General features: G+C 38.6%; 1 protein-coding gene across 1 annotated transcript in view; it reads left to right on the forward strand.

Moving 5' to 3' along the window:
- Window positions 1-4698: 4698 nt before the first annotated feature.
- The window catches only part of SNCA (synuclein alpha), a 56333-nt gene continuing 41627 nt past the window's right edge, over window positions 4699-19404 (forward strand). The window contains exons 1-2 of the mRNA XM_027706584.1: window positions 4699-4779; window positions 12115-12260. Coding sequence (XP_027562385.1) covers window positions 4704-4779; window positions 12115-12260 — 222 coding nt within the window. The 5' untranslated portion in view covers window positions 4699-4703. The remainder of the gene's footprint in view (window positions 4780-12114; window positions 12261-19404) is intronic.

The raw sequence follows: 19404 nt of genomic DNA on the forward strand, positions 1-19404 counted from the left end.
CACCTTAAATTGTGCTTGATGTTGGAGTAATTTTTCAGGGGTGAGGCTTTCTTTTATTTTGTTTTCTTGTAGTGCTGACCATGCTTCTGGGGTCATTGATTTCTTTGTATTGGAAACCTCAATTGTGTGCTGAATTAATCTTTGTGTTTGACCTATTCTCCAAACCGTAATAATATTTGAACCTGGTTCTGCTCCCAAAGGCAACAGATTTCCTGTTGACTTCCGAGATGCTTTTGCTGAGGTTGAACCTTGGAGGGCAGGCTTGCTGTTTTTTTCAAGAATAAATGACTGAGGACAGCAGAACCCTGAGCCATGATAGGGACCTGTGCATGTAACTGTAGTAATGGTGGAGGATTGTTCTCGTGCCAGATGCCTCTTTTTCAGAAGGAAGGAGCTGTATGCACACTTTGTTGAGTAGGTAAAAAAGCCTTTGGTTGGAAGCTGTCTCCAGGAGCTCTGGCAGCTCGTGTACAGTTGTGTCCTTGTCCATACCTGCAGGGTGTTTCAACAGGATCATGTAGGGTCAGGGGTAAATTGGGAGGTGGGTGTTTCTCTGTCTACTTCCCAGGCACACAGGAGAGGTGGCTCTTCTCCTGTGCAGTGTTAGCAAAGGCCAGTGTGATAATCTTTGGTTCTGTGATAATCTTTGGAGGGAGAGATTTCTCCCTCCCTTTATCGTTGGGTTTTCAGGTTTGAATTTCACAGCCATATTATACTGTGAAAGCTGCCTGACATCTTGTAAAAAAGAACCTAACAACACTGGGCTAAGAAGGATGTGTTGATGGTTTTTAGTTTCATAACATTCGGTCTTCAGTTGCTGCTGGAGAATTAAGAAGATGCAAAGTCTTTGGTCCAGATCCCCTAGATGGTATGGTCTCTCACTTAAATGAGTGGAATTGAAGTAAATATGGAAAACATCTGGACCTTCCTGTCCAGGCTGCTGTTAACTATTATGTGAAAGATCATAACATAATTCTACCTGGTAAAGTATTAACTGGGGATTTTTTTTCCCTGTCCATGCTGAAGTCTCTTTTTTCTTCCCTCAGTCCAGTCTTTATCCTCTTTTTAAGTACTCAAGATACTTTTCAATACAGTCTACAATGTGTTTTTATGCTTTCATGTATTGTTTTTTGAGGTTTCTTTCCTGCCAAATTCCTCTGCTGATGGGCTTCATCATTGGCCAGCTGAAATCGGTGGCTCTGTCTTGACTCATACAAGTGCAACATCAGAACCTTTCTTGATTTTAAACAAGGGCCTGATCATTGTTTAGAAAGGATGACTGAGGCTCAGCAGTCCTGTGCTGCTTGTGTTTGCTGTAAATTTAAAACTGGGTCTCTCTGTATCCTTCAAGAGCTGTTGGTCTGAAGCAGTGAGGAAGTGAGTGGCAATACTTACCCCCACTCGCTTTGAAACCAGGAACTGAGAGTAAGAAGGATGCACTTGCATGCTCTTGGTGATGTAGTGTTCAAGATGTCCACTGAGCTTTTTGTGTGCTACCAGTGAGCTGAAGATTTTGCTCAATTGACTCTTCAGTACATGTTCAGTGCTCAGGAATGGAAGTTTCCAGTCCATTTTTGGTGTGTCATACACTAGCACAACAAAGGAATAGTTCATCGGCTGCAGGGTTGCTAACAGATGAGTTGTTTACTACTGTCTGTGCTGGCACATGGCCGTAGAGTAGAACAGTGCAGTCATGACCTATTTGGCAAGACCATCCAAATTCCTCTGCTGCACTCTCTTTTCATGGGGTTTCTTGTTTTCCTTTGGTGGTAGAAAAGCCAGCAGAGCAGTTGAGGGACTCAAGATCTGTCTGGTGGAATAATGGACTTCAGGACTTGGAAGCAACTGTTTTCCTTAGATGTCAATTTCTCCTTCCCCTAATTTGGGCTTATGTCTACCTGTCTTTAGCCAACTCTGATTAAGCAAGGTGAAGAGTCTGTTGGTCTTTTAAATAGTCCAGAAATGAGTGTATTTCCAAACTGGTGATATTCTCCTTTTTTTGGCATAATGACAGTGATGGTAATAAATTATGAAGAGAGTCTATGTTATTTTTTATAATTGCAAAAAGGCAGAAATTCTGTTTTGGCTTCTCCCTTGCCTCACACAAATGTGTACTATAACTAGGAAAAAAAGCATTACCATGTACTACTATTGCTTCTAAGTAATTTAGGTCAGGGTTAGGTTTCTTGGTCTTTATATTATCCCTACTCTGATTCCTCTTGTTTTGCAGGATACAACAAACAAGACTATTGATGTTTTGGGAATGCCAGTATGAAAGACAGCTAATTTCTCTCAAATACAATGTGGACGACCAGCTTTCCTTCATTGCCAGACAGAAGTCATCCTACTGAATTAAGCTGTTGTTATTTATAGGCCTCTTCTGGCAGCTCCTAATGTACTTCTAGATGCTGTTGTAGCTGGGATGGCAGAAACAGCTACTTGCATGCAAGTGTGCAGTAGTGGGGCAAGGAGTATTGAGCTCTAACATATGCTGTAAGATCTGGAACACCAACTAGCTGGTTGTTTGCCAATTAATGGATTTGGCTATACATATCCCTGTTCTGTATGGGTCTATGAGCCGAGTTTTCATTAAAGAAAAGCCTCTCTTCCACTAACAGAGGAGGCAGAGCATTTCTTTATGAGTTGTGGTTATAGCAGTGTTACATCAGGGCGAGTGAAGTAAGAATCAGCTTACATAGATCCCTCTGGAGCTGTATGCATTGCAGAGGTCCTCAGGGAGTTCTGTCATACCATCCATCTCTTACTGGCCTCAGGGAACCGAGTGCTTGATAATTCACAGGTTTCCATGTCTTTAATAGCTTCGCTTGCAGACTGCCAATTCAACAAGATGAATGAGATACTGACCAGGTTTAACAATGCATTTAAAAGCATATGCTTAATATTGGGTATTCCAATAGACACTGTAAGCCTGCAATGGTGTTTAGTCTCTTTCTAGAAGTCAGTAGAACCGTCATAGGCTTGAATTCCAGCATGTAGTCAAAGTGCCCTGCTTTTTCAGGTCTCACGGTACCACAAGATTGAGAACCAAAGTCCTAAAACAAATCCTTAGACGTTAACACCTTGCATTTAATGAAATTTATGATTCTTCAATGGTAAATATTTTCAGTGAGAGAAAACAACCTTTTTTTTTAAAGAGAAAATTAGAATAAAGGGGGAAAAGACTTCTCAGCTGTTTAACCTTATCATTAGCTAGCTGAAGGAACATGTCATTTTACTTGATGCAGTATTTTTTTTCCTTTTTATTTGTTGTGGATTATTATTCTGCTGTTGCTCATGGGTAACAGAGCCATTTCAATGCTGTAATCAATCTAATAGTGTCATGAATAGATGGCTAAAGTTCCATACATTGGCACTAGTAGCCAGTAGGACATGTTGATGAATGAACTTATATTTTATTTCAGTGTTTAATTGTATTATTGTAACAATAAGTTTCTTTCTTCTAATATTTTTCTGCTCATGCATTTTCCTCTAGTATATTTCTACTTATATCAGTTTGTATATGATTTTTATAGGGTTAAGATAAAATTGTATCTATGTTAGAAGTGTAAAGTCAGAAGTATAATTATAACGTCTCAAATACTGAATGACAGAGACAAAAAATTGCGTTACAAATAAGGTAATTGTATGTTGCTAATAAAAAAAAGTCATCCTATCTCTGGCAGACTAAGTAAGGTGATTAACTAGGAGCCATAAACTCTGTCATTTTAATGCTTAATTGCACATTGTTAAGTGTCATAGTCCACAGATGGATACTAATCCCTGAAATGTAGCCAAATTCTAAAACCTGACAAGGACAAGTAGAGGTCTGGTAGGGAAAAAGGCATGGAGGTAGATTTTGAACAGCGGTATGTGCTAATTTGTTTCTCCTCCTGTTGAAAACACAAGCAGTTCTTCCCTTTGATGCATCATGGTAAAGAGTTATGATCTTTTTTACATAGCTGTTCCAAAAATCGGTTTGGTCTTCAGGATGACAATTACATTGCTTTCACAGGTCTTGTGTTATGACTCAGTCTAGTACAAGTTCTAGGTTGCTGCCTGCAAATTATATGTGAGCTGTCACATGTGCCTGTGACAACGAGGACACCAGATGCAAAAGACCTCGAGTTTGATTTTGGTGGCTTTTTCATATTTAAATCCTATCTACCATTTAAGATTTTTCTTTTGTATTAATTTGTGTCTAAATCTGGCTAGCACTACCAGCTCCCCGTGATTTTAACCTCTAGGTCTTTCTGTAGTTCAGTAATGGTTGTCAACCCCTGCGAACTGAGATCTGGCCAAGTGTTGTAAAATGAAATTGTAAGGACCTTCTGGGAACTGTGGCTCTGATCTTCTGCAAATGCATGCAAGAGCCTCCTTAGGATGTCAACATTAACATGGTTTCTGTGCAGGGTCATCCACGTGAGTTTGCAAACTGAGAGGCTTAATACGGCTGTTAGGAAAATGGCAAGGGAATGAGTATGTACAAGAAATAAACTGCAGAAGTGTTTCCACTGTTACTCACCTTTCCACAGTCAATATACATCCATGCAGTTGTTCTTGATTGATGGTTTTACCTCTTCCCTTAGATTAAATTCCTCTTTAATTTCTTTTAATAACCTTACAAAATACTGTATGCAACTGTATGTAATCTATATGTTAATCCCTCTTTATCATCTGCCTAGTCTTTACCAATACTTAAGAATATGCACTTTCAGCCTAATACTGTTCTTTTTTTAGGTTCCAGGACCAAGGAAGGAGTTGTTCATGGTGTCACAACAGGTAAGACAATTATCTCTCAATTTCAACTTCTTCTCTACATTAGATTAATCAACCATTTAGCTGTTAAATACTTTTTGAGAGCACTACAATTTATGGAAGATAGAAAAACATAGGAAAATTGAGAGAGCTGGTTGGGTGGGATGACTGAAGAGAAATGGCTTATAGGAAAGAAACAAATTTCAGAGTTTTGATCAAATGATCTGAATTTGTCACAGTTATGAGTGCTTTGAGATATTTTTTAGAACTACCTAATCTCTCAGTAGCAAGACTACTTTCAGACTTTGGAATTAATACCAGGCATGTAATATTCACAATAGCATCTCTACACCAAAAATGGAGTAAATTTGCATTTTAAATTGATTTGCAGGAATCGTTTTAGGTATGAACTGAAACCAGTAACAAATAATTTGTTTTAAGGGGCAAAATGAATTGAAGTCTTTGATATCTACAGAGTGCAGGAAAGCCTTAGCTGACCATAGTGCACTGAATAGAATGTGTAATTTTCTGCTATAGAATATGAGACTTCTGGAGATGTGAAGAAAATGCATGGTCAAGAATATTAATTTGTTTTTCCCCAAAGAAATGAGAAAACAAATAAGGTAGTAGAAAAGGATTTTTTTTCCTTAGCGTACAGCCAATGTGTGTTCACATAAACCAGTGCCAAGGATAAACAATGGTACATAAAAAAATGTCAGTACTTAATATTACAGCCCATATAAATGGTTGAAAAGTCAGTCAAGAGTATTTCTAGTAACAAAACTGAAGAGGACATCTATGATAGTCCTTCAGAGTTTAGCCTCTGGCTAAGCATGCGTGCTGTTGTTATGAGGTTTGAAATCTCAGCCTGTTAGACCTCAATTAAGAGAAATGTTCAAAGGGATCATTACTTTAACCAGTAGAGGATTGCAGTAGAATGAGATTTGAGGCACATATATCTAATATCATCACAGATGTGGGAACAAAGACTGACAACAGTTGCAAGCAAGTTAATAGAGGTGATGTACACCAAGCTGGGCTGTGGTAGAATCCAAGTCAAGGGCATTTGCACATGGATGAAACGTGCTGAAGCAATAAGACTCAAGTAGGCTAGCTCAGTGGGGGACTTCTTTCCCATCTCCCAAAAGAAACTACTGATCTCAAACGCTGTGAGTATCTTTCTTTATCTGATTGCAATATGTGTAGAGAGAAAGGAAATTTTAAGTAAATGAATAGAATTTTTGACAGGTTTGAAAAGATGTTAAATTTTGTTCTGGAAGGAACAAAACAGACTCTAAAGTCAAACATAAGGAGAACACATCTGTTATGTGCTGTGCCTATGAATAGAAAATTTGGAAAAGTTACTGTCAATTTTAGGCAAAACAGTGGTTGTTCCTCATGAACTTTATGAAATGGGTGTCACAAAGTGAAACACTGAAAGCTTAGGAGTAATGGGGTTTGTGCCACAGTTTGATTCCTTCTGGCCTGTTCAACTGTTTGAGGTGAGTTTGGCTGTTGAATGGAAATGGAAAATGAATAGAGGGTATTCAGGTTGAAATATGGCTGTGAGAAGACTTCAGGCAAAATCTAGAGAGCATGGTATCCAAAATCAAACAGTATGGACTTGGTACTATAAGAACAGAGACATTTCTTGGGTCATATTTTAAGAATAAAAACTAATTGTAAGTCTATAAAGAGTTGTTCTGGCCAGCAGAGAAGGTAGATGAAAACGGATTTGGGTTCAGTGTAGTCATGCTAGGAGGTATAACATGAAGACACTGAGAAATGCCAATGAAGTTGCTGTAGAAATCAAATCCCTTTAAATCAATGCTATTAAGGTTGATATAACAAAACTGCCCTTTAAGGCACTTGTAAAGACCTACTTGTCTCTTTTCTTAGGACTGGGAGTTCACAAGTTCTGGTCATGTTAGCATATTAACTCCCCAGTGCATCAGGTGAAACCTGAGGTGAAATAAACATTTTATTATGTACATAAAAAAGGTTCAAGAGGTTGGAGACAGTCAAATGCAAACTAGAATCACAGATCAAAACAAGTGTGTTCACAGTTGTACAGTTAGTCCTTTCTTACTGTCTGAGTTCCAAAATCTTGCTATTTTTGAATAGTTAGTGGTTTAAAACCCTATGCTGGTGAGATGACTGTGAGCTGACACACCTCAAAGTGCTATAAAACTAAATACACTCATATATATACACAGTCAATTACTTTCCAAACCCAGACATTCTTGACTGAGGTGTTTCTTGCTTTAAATGTGACCTGATTGTACCAGGTTTAGTGGTATAAAGACACTGTGAAATGAGGATCCTAGGCTGTGCTTCACAGGAATATGGTAAGAGTGTTATTTTTGAAGTCACCCTTTCTCAGAACTTCTGAATATGAAGCAGCTTTGCTCACTGGTTTTATGGGGTGTTTGCTTGTGTTTAGACTTGCCTTCCTAATTATCGTTATCTACTGGCCTTTGACTATAAATGCATAATTCATCCACCTTGCTTATCTCCCAGGGATAAATGTCCAGAAATGAACAGTATCAAAGATAAAATATTTACAGTTCATCTCCTGATATTCAAAATAAAGCAGTATTTGTAAATAGATCAGGGTGAAAAAGCCCTTGGTCCTTCAACCATACGTCAGTTTCCTGAAAGTGAGTGAAGACACAATATCAAGTTATGGACCATAGTCATGATTCAGCATTTTGCTGAATTATTTTGTCAAATCATTCTTGTTTTTCTTAACACAGTTAATCTTTGGCATTCCTGCTGTGTTTATTTTAACTCCATCAGGTATCTTACAGAAAAATTGCATAAATTAAAGGACCACCAATGTATTTATGGCATCTTTGTAAATGAATTCTTCAAGTACTTAAGACTAACTTATTGTCTGAAATAGAGATTCAAAAATATATTTAGTGCAATAAGAGTAAATTCAGAGAAATCCTGTAGTTTTCATCTACTTTTATTGTTCAAAGTTGAAAGCAACTAGTTATCATTTTGAATTAAGCCAAAGGTTTCACAATATTGTATGTTACCCAGGTGCCTATAATAAGTAGGGAAAAGAAAGCTTCAATGCTAATATTTTTTGCACCATGCTGTAGTAAGTATTTGAACGTCAAACTCAAAGTTAGCCTCGGGATGGTCGTTATGCATCGTCCCAGGGTCATTTAATGGAATGGACAGTCTCTGCATAGATGGAAGTAATCAGGCCAGAGCACAGCAGAGCTCTGCAGAAGCTGATTCACTCTGTTTCTCAACACTGATGCAAAGCATGTATCAATTCTACAAAGACTTAAGGGCTTAAGATCATTAAACAACCTGGTATTCAGATTAATTTAATTAGTTGGAATCAACCCCCTACATTCTGAACTGATTTGTTTGTGCATAGTTAATGCTTTCCCCTGCTTACTACTTAATGAAGGTAATAAAATATGTGAGACTGGAAACCTATTTTGGTTTTTCTTCTCCCATCACTGGAGTTTTGGAGCTGGATGGTCACCAGGCTGGACCTAATTATTAATCACTCTGGTGACTTTGATGATATTTGGGTGCTCTGATTTCTGAGCAGTGTATGAGAGATCTTTCATGGTAACTCTCATGCTGTGTCTGTGTGCGGGTTTTGGCTGGGGTAGAGTTTGTTTTCTTCGTAGTGGCTGGTATGGGGCTGGTTTGGATTTGTGCTGGAAACAGTGATAGTGTTGATAACACAAGGATGTTTTAGTTACTGCTGAGCAGAGCTTACACAGTGTCAAGGCTTTTTCTGCTTTTCACCTCACCCCACCACGAGGGTGGGGTGCACAAGGAGTTGGGAGGAGACACAGCCAGGACAGCTGGCCCCAGTTGACAAGAGGGATATTGTACACCGTATGGCATCATGCTCAACGATAAAACTAGGGGTAAGGTTGGTGGGGGGCAGCTGCTCGGAGACTGGCTGAGCATCAGTTGCTTGTTGGTGAGCAATTGTTTTAATATGCATCATTTGTGTTTCTTGGGCTTCATCTCTCTTTCTCTCTGTTATTTTCCTTTTTATTACAATTTGTTTGTGTTATTTTATTTCAGTTAAACTGTACTTATCTCAGCCCACAAGTTTTCTTACTTTTACCCTTTCAATTCTCTTTCCCCCTGTCCTACTGGGGGTGGAAGTGAATGATCAGCTGTGTGGTGGTTAGTTGCCAGCTGGGGTTAAATCACAAAACAGTCTGAAACAGAAGCAATCTTAAATATACCTCTTTTGTTACTACTTTTGTCAGCATCTTATTGTTGTGCCATTAACAGAGTTAGTGGCCTGATTCTTTCCTTTTTGATTTTACTTTGCATGTACTAAGCCTTTCCTAGGGTAATTTGTTTCTGGGAGGAGAAAACAGACTTCAGGCAGAGCTTTTCCAAAACCTTCTAATAGTGGGAACAGCAGCCACTGGGTAGTTGTGCTTGGTAGGTGGGTGTACTTACCAGGACAACATAGAAATGTGGCTTTAATAATGACATCAGGAATTAGGTGTTTTCTATTGAAGCATCCATAGTGCTCTCAATTCCACTCTATTTCTTGATATTTTCCTTTTGAGGTGCAGTTTTTTTAATAGCTTGAGATAATGAAACTGATTATGACTTGGCAAGGAACACAGTGCAACCATACTTTTATCGTTTTATCAGAAGGGGCAAGTGTGCTTAAGGGCAACTGAGCACGTGATCCTTTGTCAGCATTGAGCCTGCTGAATTTGTCCTTTATATGTTCTGCCATTCAACATGTTTTGGAAAAGGGAGTTTTCAAAACAGTGTATGTCACTTCCATAGAAAACAAAGTGAACAGAACGAAAGGACCCAGATTTATAGAATCATAGAATGACTCATAGACTGGTTTGGAAGGGACGTTAAAGATCATTTAGTTCCAACCCCCTGCTATGGGCAGGGACACCTTCCACTAGACCAGGTTGTTCATATCTCCATTCAATCTGGCCTTGAACATTTCCAGAGATGGGGCATCCACAACTTCTCTAGGCAACCTGTTCCAGTGCCTCACCACCTTCACAGTAAAGAATTTCTTCCTGAAATATCTGAACCTTCTCTTTCAGATTGAAGCCACTCCCCCTTGTCCTGTCACTGCATGCCCTTGTAAAAAGTCCCTCTCCACCTTTCTCGTAGGCTCCCTTTAGGTGCTGGAATGCTCCTACAAGGTCTTCCTAGAGCCTTCTCTCTTCCAAGCTGAACAATCCCAATTTTCCCAGCCTTTCCTTATAGGAGAGGTGCTCCATCCCTCTAATCGTCTTCGTGGCCCTCCTCTGGACTCTGTCCAACAGGTCTATGTGCTTCCTGTGTCAGAGGCCTAGGAATGGACACAGCACTCCATGTGGGATGTCACAAGAGGGGCAGAATCACCTCCCTTGACCTGCTGGTCACACTTTTGATGCAGCCCAGGATCTCTCCCAAAAAATGAATGAGACAGAGGAAAATTGAAAAGTAATACTGAAATGTATCCAAAACACATCTTTTTTTTTTTTTAAATATTTTTTTGAGAATAGAATTTTTAAATCTACTTCTGCAAGATGCCATTCTATTTAACATCTCTGTTTGAGGTTTCTTTTTGCTATTTGAAATAATATTGGAAGCAATAGAGAGTTTCTGTCTCATAATGTTTCTCAGCTTGTTTCTGAAAGACTCCATGTACAATCAGGTCTTAACATTCTTTGCAAGATACAATGTGTCACTAGGACACACTTTAAGATACGTGTTTACAAGAACTAGTTATGTGTAGAATCCAAAGCTTTTTGTAGTCTGTAGCTGGTAATAATCAAGTGGGGCATCTTAACAGATATCCTTTTGCATTTACTAGCATTAAGTTAAACCTTCCCTGAGGGCAACATTTGCTTTACAGCAAAAACCACTTTTGATTTTTTTTTTTCCTGGAAAAAACATGGCAGTACAGTAGTGGATGTATGCAATAAAATTTCTTGAGAATTTTTTTCTCATTAGCATGTATAGTTATGGAACAGACTTTCTCTGTTTCTAGTTTCAGACAATGTATAGTCTGTTGTTGTCCTGCTCTGTAATGAAATCTCCTGGTCATAAGAGAGATAATACTCAATTGGTTACTAACTTTTCCCTTTCACTTAGTTAGAATGAGCATTAAATTATCGGCATCCTTTTTCAGTCAGCAGATATTTATTATTTGGGTCTTTAATAAAAATTGCATTGTTTACCTTTCTAGCTTTTTCCTGATTGTTGTTTTTAATGTCAATCATGGCAATGTATTCTGCCTGCCCTGCGATATGGACGGCTGATCCTCTTTATGCAGGAAATTAAAGAAATGTAATTTGTCCACAGAAAGTCTAATTTTTTGCATGCGCTTCCCCAAAAAAAGACTCAGAAAGGGTGGCCTTACTGCCAAGCAGAATCCATCCTGTGCTCAAAAAGGATGCAAATAAAGCTACAAATACATTTTATGGATCAGAGGGAATTTATCCTGGAGGAAAATATAGGATTAGTTAGAATTACAAAAATATATGGATGTTTTTGAAGAACAGTCCCTTGTTTAGATGAGTAAATGTGTTTTTTGCTGAAAATCTGGCTGCATAACTTTAAGGCATGAAGTCATTCCATCTCTTTTCTTAGTTCAAGCTGTCAGAAAGAGCCCTTGGGAATGAATGAGCAGAAAGAACCCAGTGATATTCTGAAAGGTAGAATGGCAACTGCTGATGTATATGTAGGCAACATGAGTTATTGTTTCCCTGGGGCTTGGAAGTTAGCTATTAATCCACTTTGCTTTGGCATCTTTGGCATTCAATCTTTTTGTAGATTACTATTTTATGTGTCAGCATCAGGGCAAAAATCTCCAGAGAGTCTGATAAAAGGTTGTATTTGAAATTCTCTGGTTGAGCATTGGTAGATCTGCTTTTTAATTAAATATATTCTAAAAATGAAAATAAAAAGAATAATCAATGCTTTTGAGTCTAATGAAAGAAATCTTGTCTTCCATGCCCTGTACCATGCAGCAAGTGTTTGGTGGACTAATTGGAATGCATTATCAAACTGGCATATATGACACAGTGAGTTGAACATAATAAGGGCCCTTAAAGAATGACTTTTCTTCCCTAAAGTACAGCTAGACATGAATGAAAATGTCAAATATCTTTCACATGAAAGATATTGAGCCAAAAATAAGGGTTATTTTTACTTCTGCTACTCCAGTGTTATCAGTTGGATAGTTTAATTTCTTAAGATCTACTTGAGGTACAGAAAATGTAATGGCCTTATTGCTTTTCATGATGTTGGACTGCCAGTGATAAATAAAATTCTCTGAAAACCCTATAACTCCCGGAGCCCTAATGTGTTTTTCCATCATCTGTTTCTCCTCAGTGGCTGAGAAGACCAAAGAGCAAGTGTCCAATGTTGGGGGAGCTGTGGTGACAGGAGTGACAGCGGTGGCCCAGAAGACAGTGGAAGGAGCAGGGAACATCGTTGCAGCCACTGGCTTGGTGAAGAAGGATCAGTTGGCCAAACAGGTTTGTTTATTTACAGTCTTTTCCAGGTGAAGAAGTGAGCAATGAGTGGTCTCCATGAACTGAGGGACAGGTGGAGTGCTTTCTTTTCTGTCTGCCAGTGCTATGAATGCAGAATCATTTGTGTTACGTTAAACAAATGAACAGCAAAAAAAAAGTCTGCTGTTTATAGCTTGTAGTTTGAGTGACTTGAAGAATTTGGGAACTTGAACAGGATTAGGCATGAAACTTTACTATTCTGAAATGCCTTAGCAAATTTGTATCATGGTTTAAAGTGTGATCTAGTGATGATTCTGAACTCAGCAGCCTCTAGTGGAGGCCAGCCACTGTAGAATAGCTGTTTGGTTGAATGAAAAGGTAACTGTTTTTCCCAATAACTCAGGATTAAAAAGCAACCTGCTGGTGCTGAAAGGTCAAACAGCAAATCTCAGGTTTAACGGCACAATTTGTGTCCACTGTAGCTGAAGAGCAGAAGGGTTTGTGTACCAATCCACTGACTGGTTAGACATATTACATCTGAAGTCAAGATCTAGCTGAAGAGTTGCTATCTTCCATTAATACAGCGACACTACCTCAAAAATGCCTCCAAGTATTCTGAACTCTTCAGATTAAATTTGCTCTAGCTCATCCTGTAAAGCACTCTGTAGGTGTTTTTATTCCAGCACCAAGGTGAACAGAAGTATTTGCACAATATGAAGTGTTACTACATTTTTGTTGCTGATACACTGTGGTTATGTTCTTCCACTTACACTAGGTGAAAAGTGACCCCAACTGGTGGGAGCAATGATTTCCAAAATGTGTACAGTGTTGTTTGGAGGCAAAAATAACCCAGAGGAGACAAATACCTCCCTTTGTGCTGCTTTCTGTATGAACATTTAAGACTTAAAAAAAATAGGATTAGGAAGAATATTTAGTATTTGCATAAAGATACTGTGTCACAGATTTAGCATGAAGTTCTATTGTGCATGTTATTTCCAGTTGGCATCCAGAGAAGCTGTTAAAATTGAATCCTTAAAAACTTTTAGTTTTTTCCTTGTCTGTTATTGAAGTGTATTCCTATCTGTCTGACAAATCCCATTGGTGCTTTAGTATGGGGAGCAAAAAGGGATATTACATTGTAGTAGGCATTCATTTCACTGTGGTGGATTGTTCTTGAAAATATCTCGCAAGCAGTTTTATTCTCTTTCAAAGCAGTTTTCCTGGTTTTTTTTTTAGTCATTTTTTATTGAGCTATGGGTGAAATGTTGCTTTTTATGTGGTTATGGTCCTTTGTAAAAGCTATGTTGAAGATTTGCAAAATTGAGTATCCAATGAACTGCCAGGGGATACACGAGTATGGCATGGCCACGGTAGTCTATGCCCTTAGTTCCCGCTAAAGCTCTTCCGTAGTTTTACACAGAGAATACTCATTTCTGTTCATAGCTCTTCAAACTCGGTGTAATAAGGATCATCACTGCAGTAATGCACTATTACCTACTTTAGTACTGAGCATAACTAATATTTTTTATGTCAATATACATATAGAGATCCTTATAAAGTATAAAGCAAATGTCTTCTGATTTTCATTTAAATATGTTCTATATATTGTTAAGCTTAAATATAAGTCGTGATGGCTCTAACAGAATAAAATCACATCTGTGAAATGAAAGAACATCCGTAATGTACATGCATATTATTCCATGGCCCTATAAATAGCAACATTATTCTGAACTGGTGCTTTGTTCTTTAAATATGTAAAACCATTCATTTGATTCTTGATACCGGTATTTTTAAACTGAGATTCTCAGTCATCTCTGCAGTATGGCCATGTAGCTGATTAGTATCTGCTGCTCCTAGTGGTCTGCCTTAGGTCTCTGTCTCTTTCTGGTTTTGCAAGGGCTGAGTGATCATTAATATCAAAAATGTATCATGTAGTTTTGCATTCCTGTGCAGCTCAGAGGCATGAGATAGACTTTTGCTTGGCTTTTCCAGGTGAAGTGACAGTTGGGTAGGCCAGTTGAGGGCGTCCAGAATACCAGTGGGACACAGGTCTCTTGTAGGAAACAGAATCTTTCTGAAATAACAGAAGGTGTCAACCAGGCATTCAATCAAAGTATCAATGTAACTTTGTGTTTTATCTCTGTAAGGTTATGTGACTTAAGGCTGTGATTTATCTAGTCTACTCTAAACTGGGAATGAGACCATGATTAGCAATAGCAATCTCATTCCCTGAGCTTCAGTGTGGCTAGCCAAATGCTTTTGTTCCTAGGAACATCTACTTGGAGTTTATAAATTCCATATAAAGCAAATGGCTGTGTATATCATGTGCAAGATGAACGCTTTGGTTGCTTACACAGGGTAAGCCATTTGATTTAACAGGGAATTGCAAATGCAGCATACCACTGAAAGCAGATAGAACCATGATTACAGACTGTTTTTCCACAGAAGGCTGAAAGGCATTAGCCAATAATCTGTTATTTTTAGTTGGCTTCTAAACTTGTGACAAATTATTTCTTCCAGTTCACATGAACCCACGTAATCTAATCTAAATCCTCCAACTGAGCGTAGTAAACAGTGATCTCCTGAGGTCCCTTCCAATCTGAGTTATTCTGTGAACTGCTATAAACTCAACCTCCATGCAAGTGAAGGGGTTTGCATATTTGCCATCTATTACAGAATCAAGGACTGTGAAATAAATATAGAGTCATAGAACATCTCAAGTTGAAAGGGACTCCTAAATATCATCAAGTCCAGCTCCCTGCTCCTTGCAGGGATTAGCTGCTTCAAAACATGTTTCTGGAAGCCTCCTGAACTAATGTCATTGCTGGGATCTGCTGCTAGTGATCTGCTTGCCTGTGTGAAAGCCTGCAGTCTTGTGTGGTGGCTGGCATTTTTCTTGTGCCATGATGGAAGTCTGGTTTTGACTTTCAACCGGTTGAAAACACTTGTAATGTTCTTTACCCGTGGATACAACAATACTTATGCAAAGGAAATACTAAGCAACTTCTTGGAAAAATCCTTTCTTGAGAAGTTTGTCCAAGCTTACCTAGTGCAGCCTTTAATATTGGAGTGCTTTGGAGCATGAAGCAGAGGCTTAACCATCCGACTGAGGCCAGGCTGGAGGGCTGCTGTCACACCACACTGTCACCTACCTGCCCCACAGCTGGTGTAAGCAGGCAGTGCAGAGTGACAGCTGAGACTAGTGAGAGACAGGGATGACTCGACAGTGCCCATCTGAGGGCTGCCCAGGGGATTTCTGCTGTGGCAGAAACTCACTGCTTAACACAGCAAGGGCAGTGGCGGTTAGTAGGCTTGAATTAATTATAAAAGGGCTAGTGTACTGCTAGCACTATGTTAATAAACAACAAAGCATTTATTCTGTGCCTGTACATGTTTTATTTCTGTGTACAGTGTGAATGTGCTTCTAAATTAATGGAGTGAAAAAAAAAAAAAGGAAAATTATCGATGATTGCATTTAATGTAGAGAAGAACATGTGGTTTTCCTGAGTTAAGAAAGCTGTAAAATCCAAAGGATTTTACGATTTGAATTTTACAATATTTTGTTTTTAGCTCAACATGAATGTATGGACCCAAATAGTCTGGAGGGGTACTGTAGTGTATAATACTGCCTGAGAACAAAACACAGATTACAAAGTTTATTGTTTTCACATAGGTAATTAACAACGTAAAGTTCTTAACCTCACTAAATTCATGTAATTTGGTTCCCTAGCATCTAAAGAATAAAACAGTTGGTAAGTTCTATGATTTCTATGGTGAATGATATTATTTATACTAGCAGCAAAATCCCCAGTCATGCTAAAACCTCATGGTTCTCTGCATAATATGTCAGTATGTAGTCAGATAGATTTCATGTGCTGTAGATTTACTAAAGTAAATAGAATAGCAGACCTTGTCCTTGCCATATTTGGGATCTATATGATCTGTATAGGTCTTGTTTGATATCTATATGTGCTAAATCCTTTTTCTTTTTAGTGTCTCTTAATTTAACATATTTATGGTAAATACCACTGTGAACACAAACATAAAACTACAGTAGCAGGTAACATAGGTAGGTAATATACTTACAGAGCAGGTAATATAACTCCTTGGTTTAAAAACAAAGCTTTCAGAGAAAAAGACTTTTAAATGTCAAGATTGGCAATTTAAGCATTAGGCATTTTCTTCTACAGGGAATATTACTTAACTAAGAGCTCTTGCTAATTGTATTTTATGTGAAAATTAATACAGAAGAATGAAAACAATGTCAAGTTTGCAGTATCTCCCCCTCCCCACCCCCATGCATTTCCTGGCACTCCTTAGAATGTGAACACTGTCATAGCATAAACGTTCAGTGCAGTGGATCCCAGGCATAGAGTATTTCTTGTGTTATTAATTTTCTTGCGGGGACCCCTGGTGGCCTAGTGGTTAGCATGCGGGACTCTCACCGCTGCGACCCAGGTTCGAATCCCAGTCCCCCCGGGCAGATGGAGCCCGTTAGCCCTGTGAGGCCATCCATCTATGAGAAGGTCACTCTAAACAAACCTACGTCCTGAGGACCTCACTGCCATTGTCCAAGCTTGCTTGGCCCCGGCAGATGAACCTTAGGATTAAAGGGTGGGCTCAGTTCAGCGCAGGCTGTGTCTCACCTAAAAAAATCCATTGCGCAGGCTGGAAAGGTAAAAGACCTTTCCCCAAATCTTCTTTCGCGAAGACTGGCCATTACTTACTAATTTTCTTGCCCAGAATAGCTACTCTTATGAACAACCAAAATTTTCCATGCACCATTAACCATTGTTTAGAGCCAGTGTGAATCCAGTCTAGGGAATCACCATAATCAAATATACAAATACGTAGGAGCCTTTTTCATTCTTTTTACAGGGAAGCTCCATGAAAATAAAGACATGATGAAACACCCTTTAATTTTAATGAGAGGAGAGCGACTCCCTTTTGGTTAAGACACCAAGCATCATAGGGTACTCCAGCCTGCTATTATTTATTCATTTGGGAAATCTTATTAGTAGAAGGAAAGCAAACCCTGCAAGTGTCTCTGAAAATTTGTCTTTCAGTGGCAGAATGAAGGTTTCTTTTTGCTTTATTAAACACTGTTTTTTTAAATGCAAGTGAAACCTCTTCTTTCAAAGATTTCTGTTTTGTCTTGTTGCAGACTAAGATTCCTGTGTTCCCAAAGAAGTTTTGATTATCACTTGTAGTTTAAAAACCCAAAAAGTTGAATATGAAATCTTTAGGTTTTGCACTTTATATTTTGAATTTTAGATCAGTTTAGAAACCCTTCTGTAGAAGTTTTATGGAGAAATAACCACAAACTTAGGATTGACATTTGACTTTTACTGAAGTTATCTTGGTTATCAATCACAGAAATTTGAATACCAACATTGGACTCCCCAGTGCTGTTTTAGTGTTCTCCTTGCTACTGCATACAATATAAATGCCTGGCTTGGTAGATGAAAAAGCTCCAACAGGCATTTTCTCATTTAGACTCTTTCTATCCTTTGAGATCTATTTAGTATATTATTTTATTTCCTGCTGTGCCATAATACTGACATGTCACATGAAAAATTTTTGAAACTTTTATGTCTAATTTTTTAATGTACTTTTTTTTTTTTGTAAATAAGATTCCAGACATAGGTCTAATCATGACAAAATTTGGATTTAGGTGGAACCATGTATTTTGGTAGAATATGAATATCTCCTGGTTTTCTGACCATCTTTACATTCAGTACACTGTAGAGGATGCGTGACTGTTGAAGGATCACTGCTTTCCATCTTCTTTCCAGTCTGTAGGTGAATCAGTTAATCTTGAAAAGCTTATCTCAAAAACAAAAAGGAAAAGTTAGGGAGCAGAGATATCCAATTGCCTTATTCAAAAGGGGAATTAGGGATTTTTTTCCAGCTTTGCATTATATTTTATGCTATTTGCCAGCTATGTCCCAAAAGGTCAACAGACCCTAAGTAAAAGCAGGACAGTACATGCAAGTTACATGAGACTTAAACTGTTGTTCTTTAGTTGGAGTAAGCAGATTTATTCATCTCTGATAGCACTTAGTATGAGCAAAACGTCAAGCCTAGCCTTGAATTAAGCAAAGAAACTTCAATAAGCTTTTGATGTGCCAAATGCAGAAATAGCCTCCACCCAATTAACTTCTGGAGCTGATGCTTTTCTGTAGACACTATAGAGCGAGCAGGCTGCAGGGGCTCAGCAACATCTAATTTCTCTCCTCAACTACTTCTTGCTGTTTATGGCTCTAATGAAAGGTCACAGTAAAGAATGGATAAGTTTATGATCAAATATATGTAACCTAGATCCCTAGCCAGCCTGCCAGGCAGCAATAGGTCTAACCCTCTGCACTTGAGCCAAGTAGTGCCAGTTTCTGTCTTGCTGTGCAATGCAGAGAGGTGGGATTTCTGGTTGTTCAGGGTGGGCCTGACCATGGTTCTGATGTGACACTCTTGTCTGGTCTGTAGGAGCAATTACAGCAGTTTGGAAATCATAGAATCATAGAATGGTTTGGGTTAGAGGGGACTTTAAAGATCATATTGTTCCAAAGCTGCTGGCATGGGCAGGGACATACTTCACTAGACTGGATTGCTCAGAGCTCCATCCAACCTGGCCTTGGAAGCTTGCACAGTGTGGTTTCTGGTAGGATGACTAGCAGTCAGTTAGTCTTCCTCACGGAAACCAAAGTGCTTTAGGTGGTGTATAGGAGAAGGCCTGCTCAGGTAGTCACAACTAAACATCAGTCAGACAACACTTGCTTTCAAATTTCTATTTGAATCATAATGTACAGAGTACATAGTATGAGGTAGGTTTTTCTTTATCCCTTATGGTTTTATTTCTTGATCTCTGCATAATGTATGAGTGATTGCTGCAAAACAGAAAGGATATTTAACAGCTATTAACACTATTTCCTTTTTTTAATGTATGTAGATGGATTGAGAGTGGAAGAATATTCCCCATTAGGGGATCCACATTGCTCAGGACTGAATCACAGAAGACCCTCTTAAGAGAAAGCATTTGTTAGCTCTTTCTTAAAATTCATGAAGAAAGTGGGACTGTCAGTGAACTGACATATCTCTTTGATTGTGGTGTAGCTGAACTGGTTTATTTTGGTAGGGCTTTTTTTACCGAGCTCAGAATTAATGATGGTGT

Source organism: Neopelma chrysocephalum, unplaced genomic scaffold (genome assembly GCF_003984885.1).
Source record: "Neopelma chrysocephalum unplaced genomic scaffold, ASM398488v2 Primary Assembly neopelma1_382, whole genome shotgun sequence".
NCBI classification, from domain to species: Eukaryota; Metazoa; Chordata; class Aves; order Passeriformes; family Pipridae; genus Neopelma; species Neopelma chrysocephalum.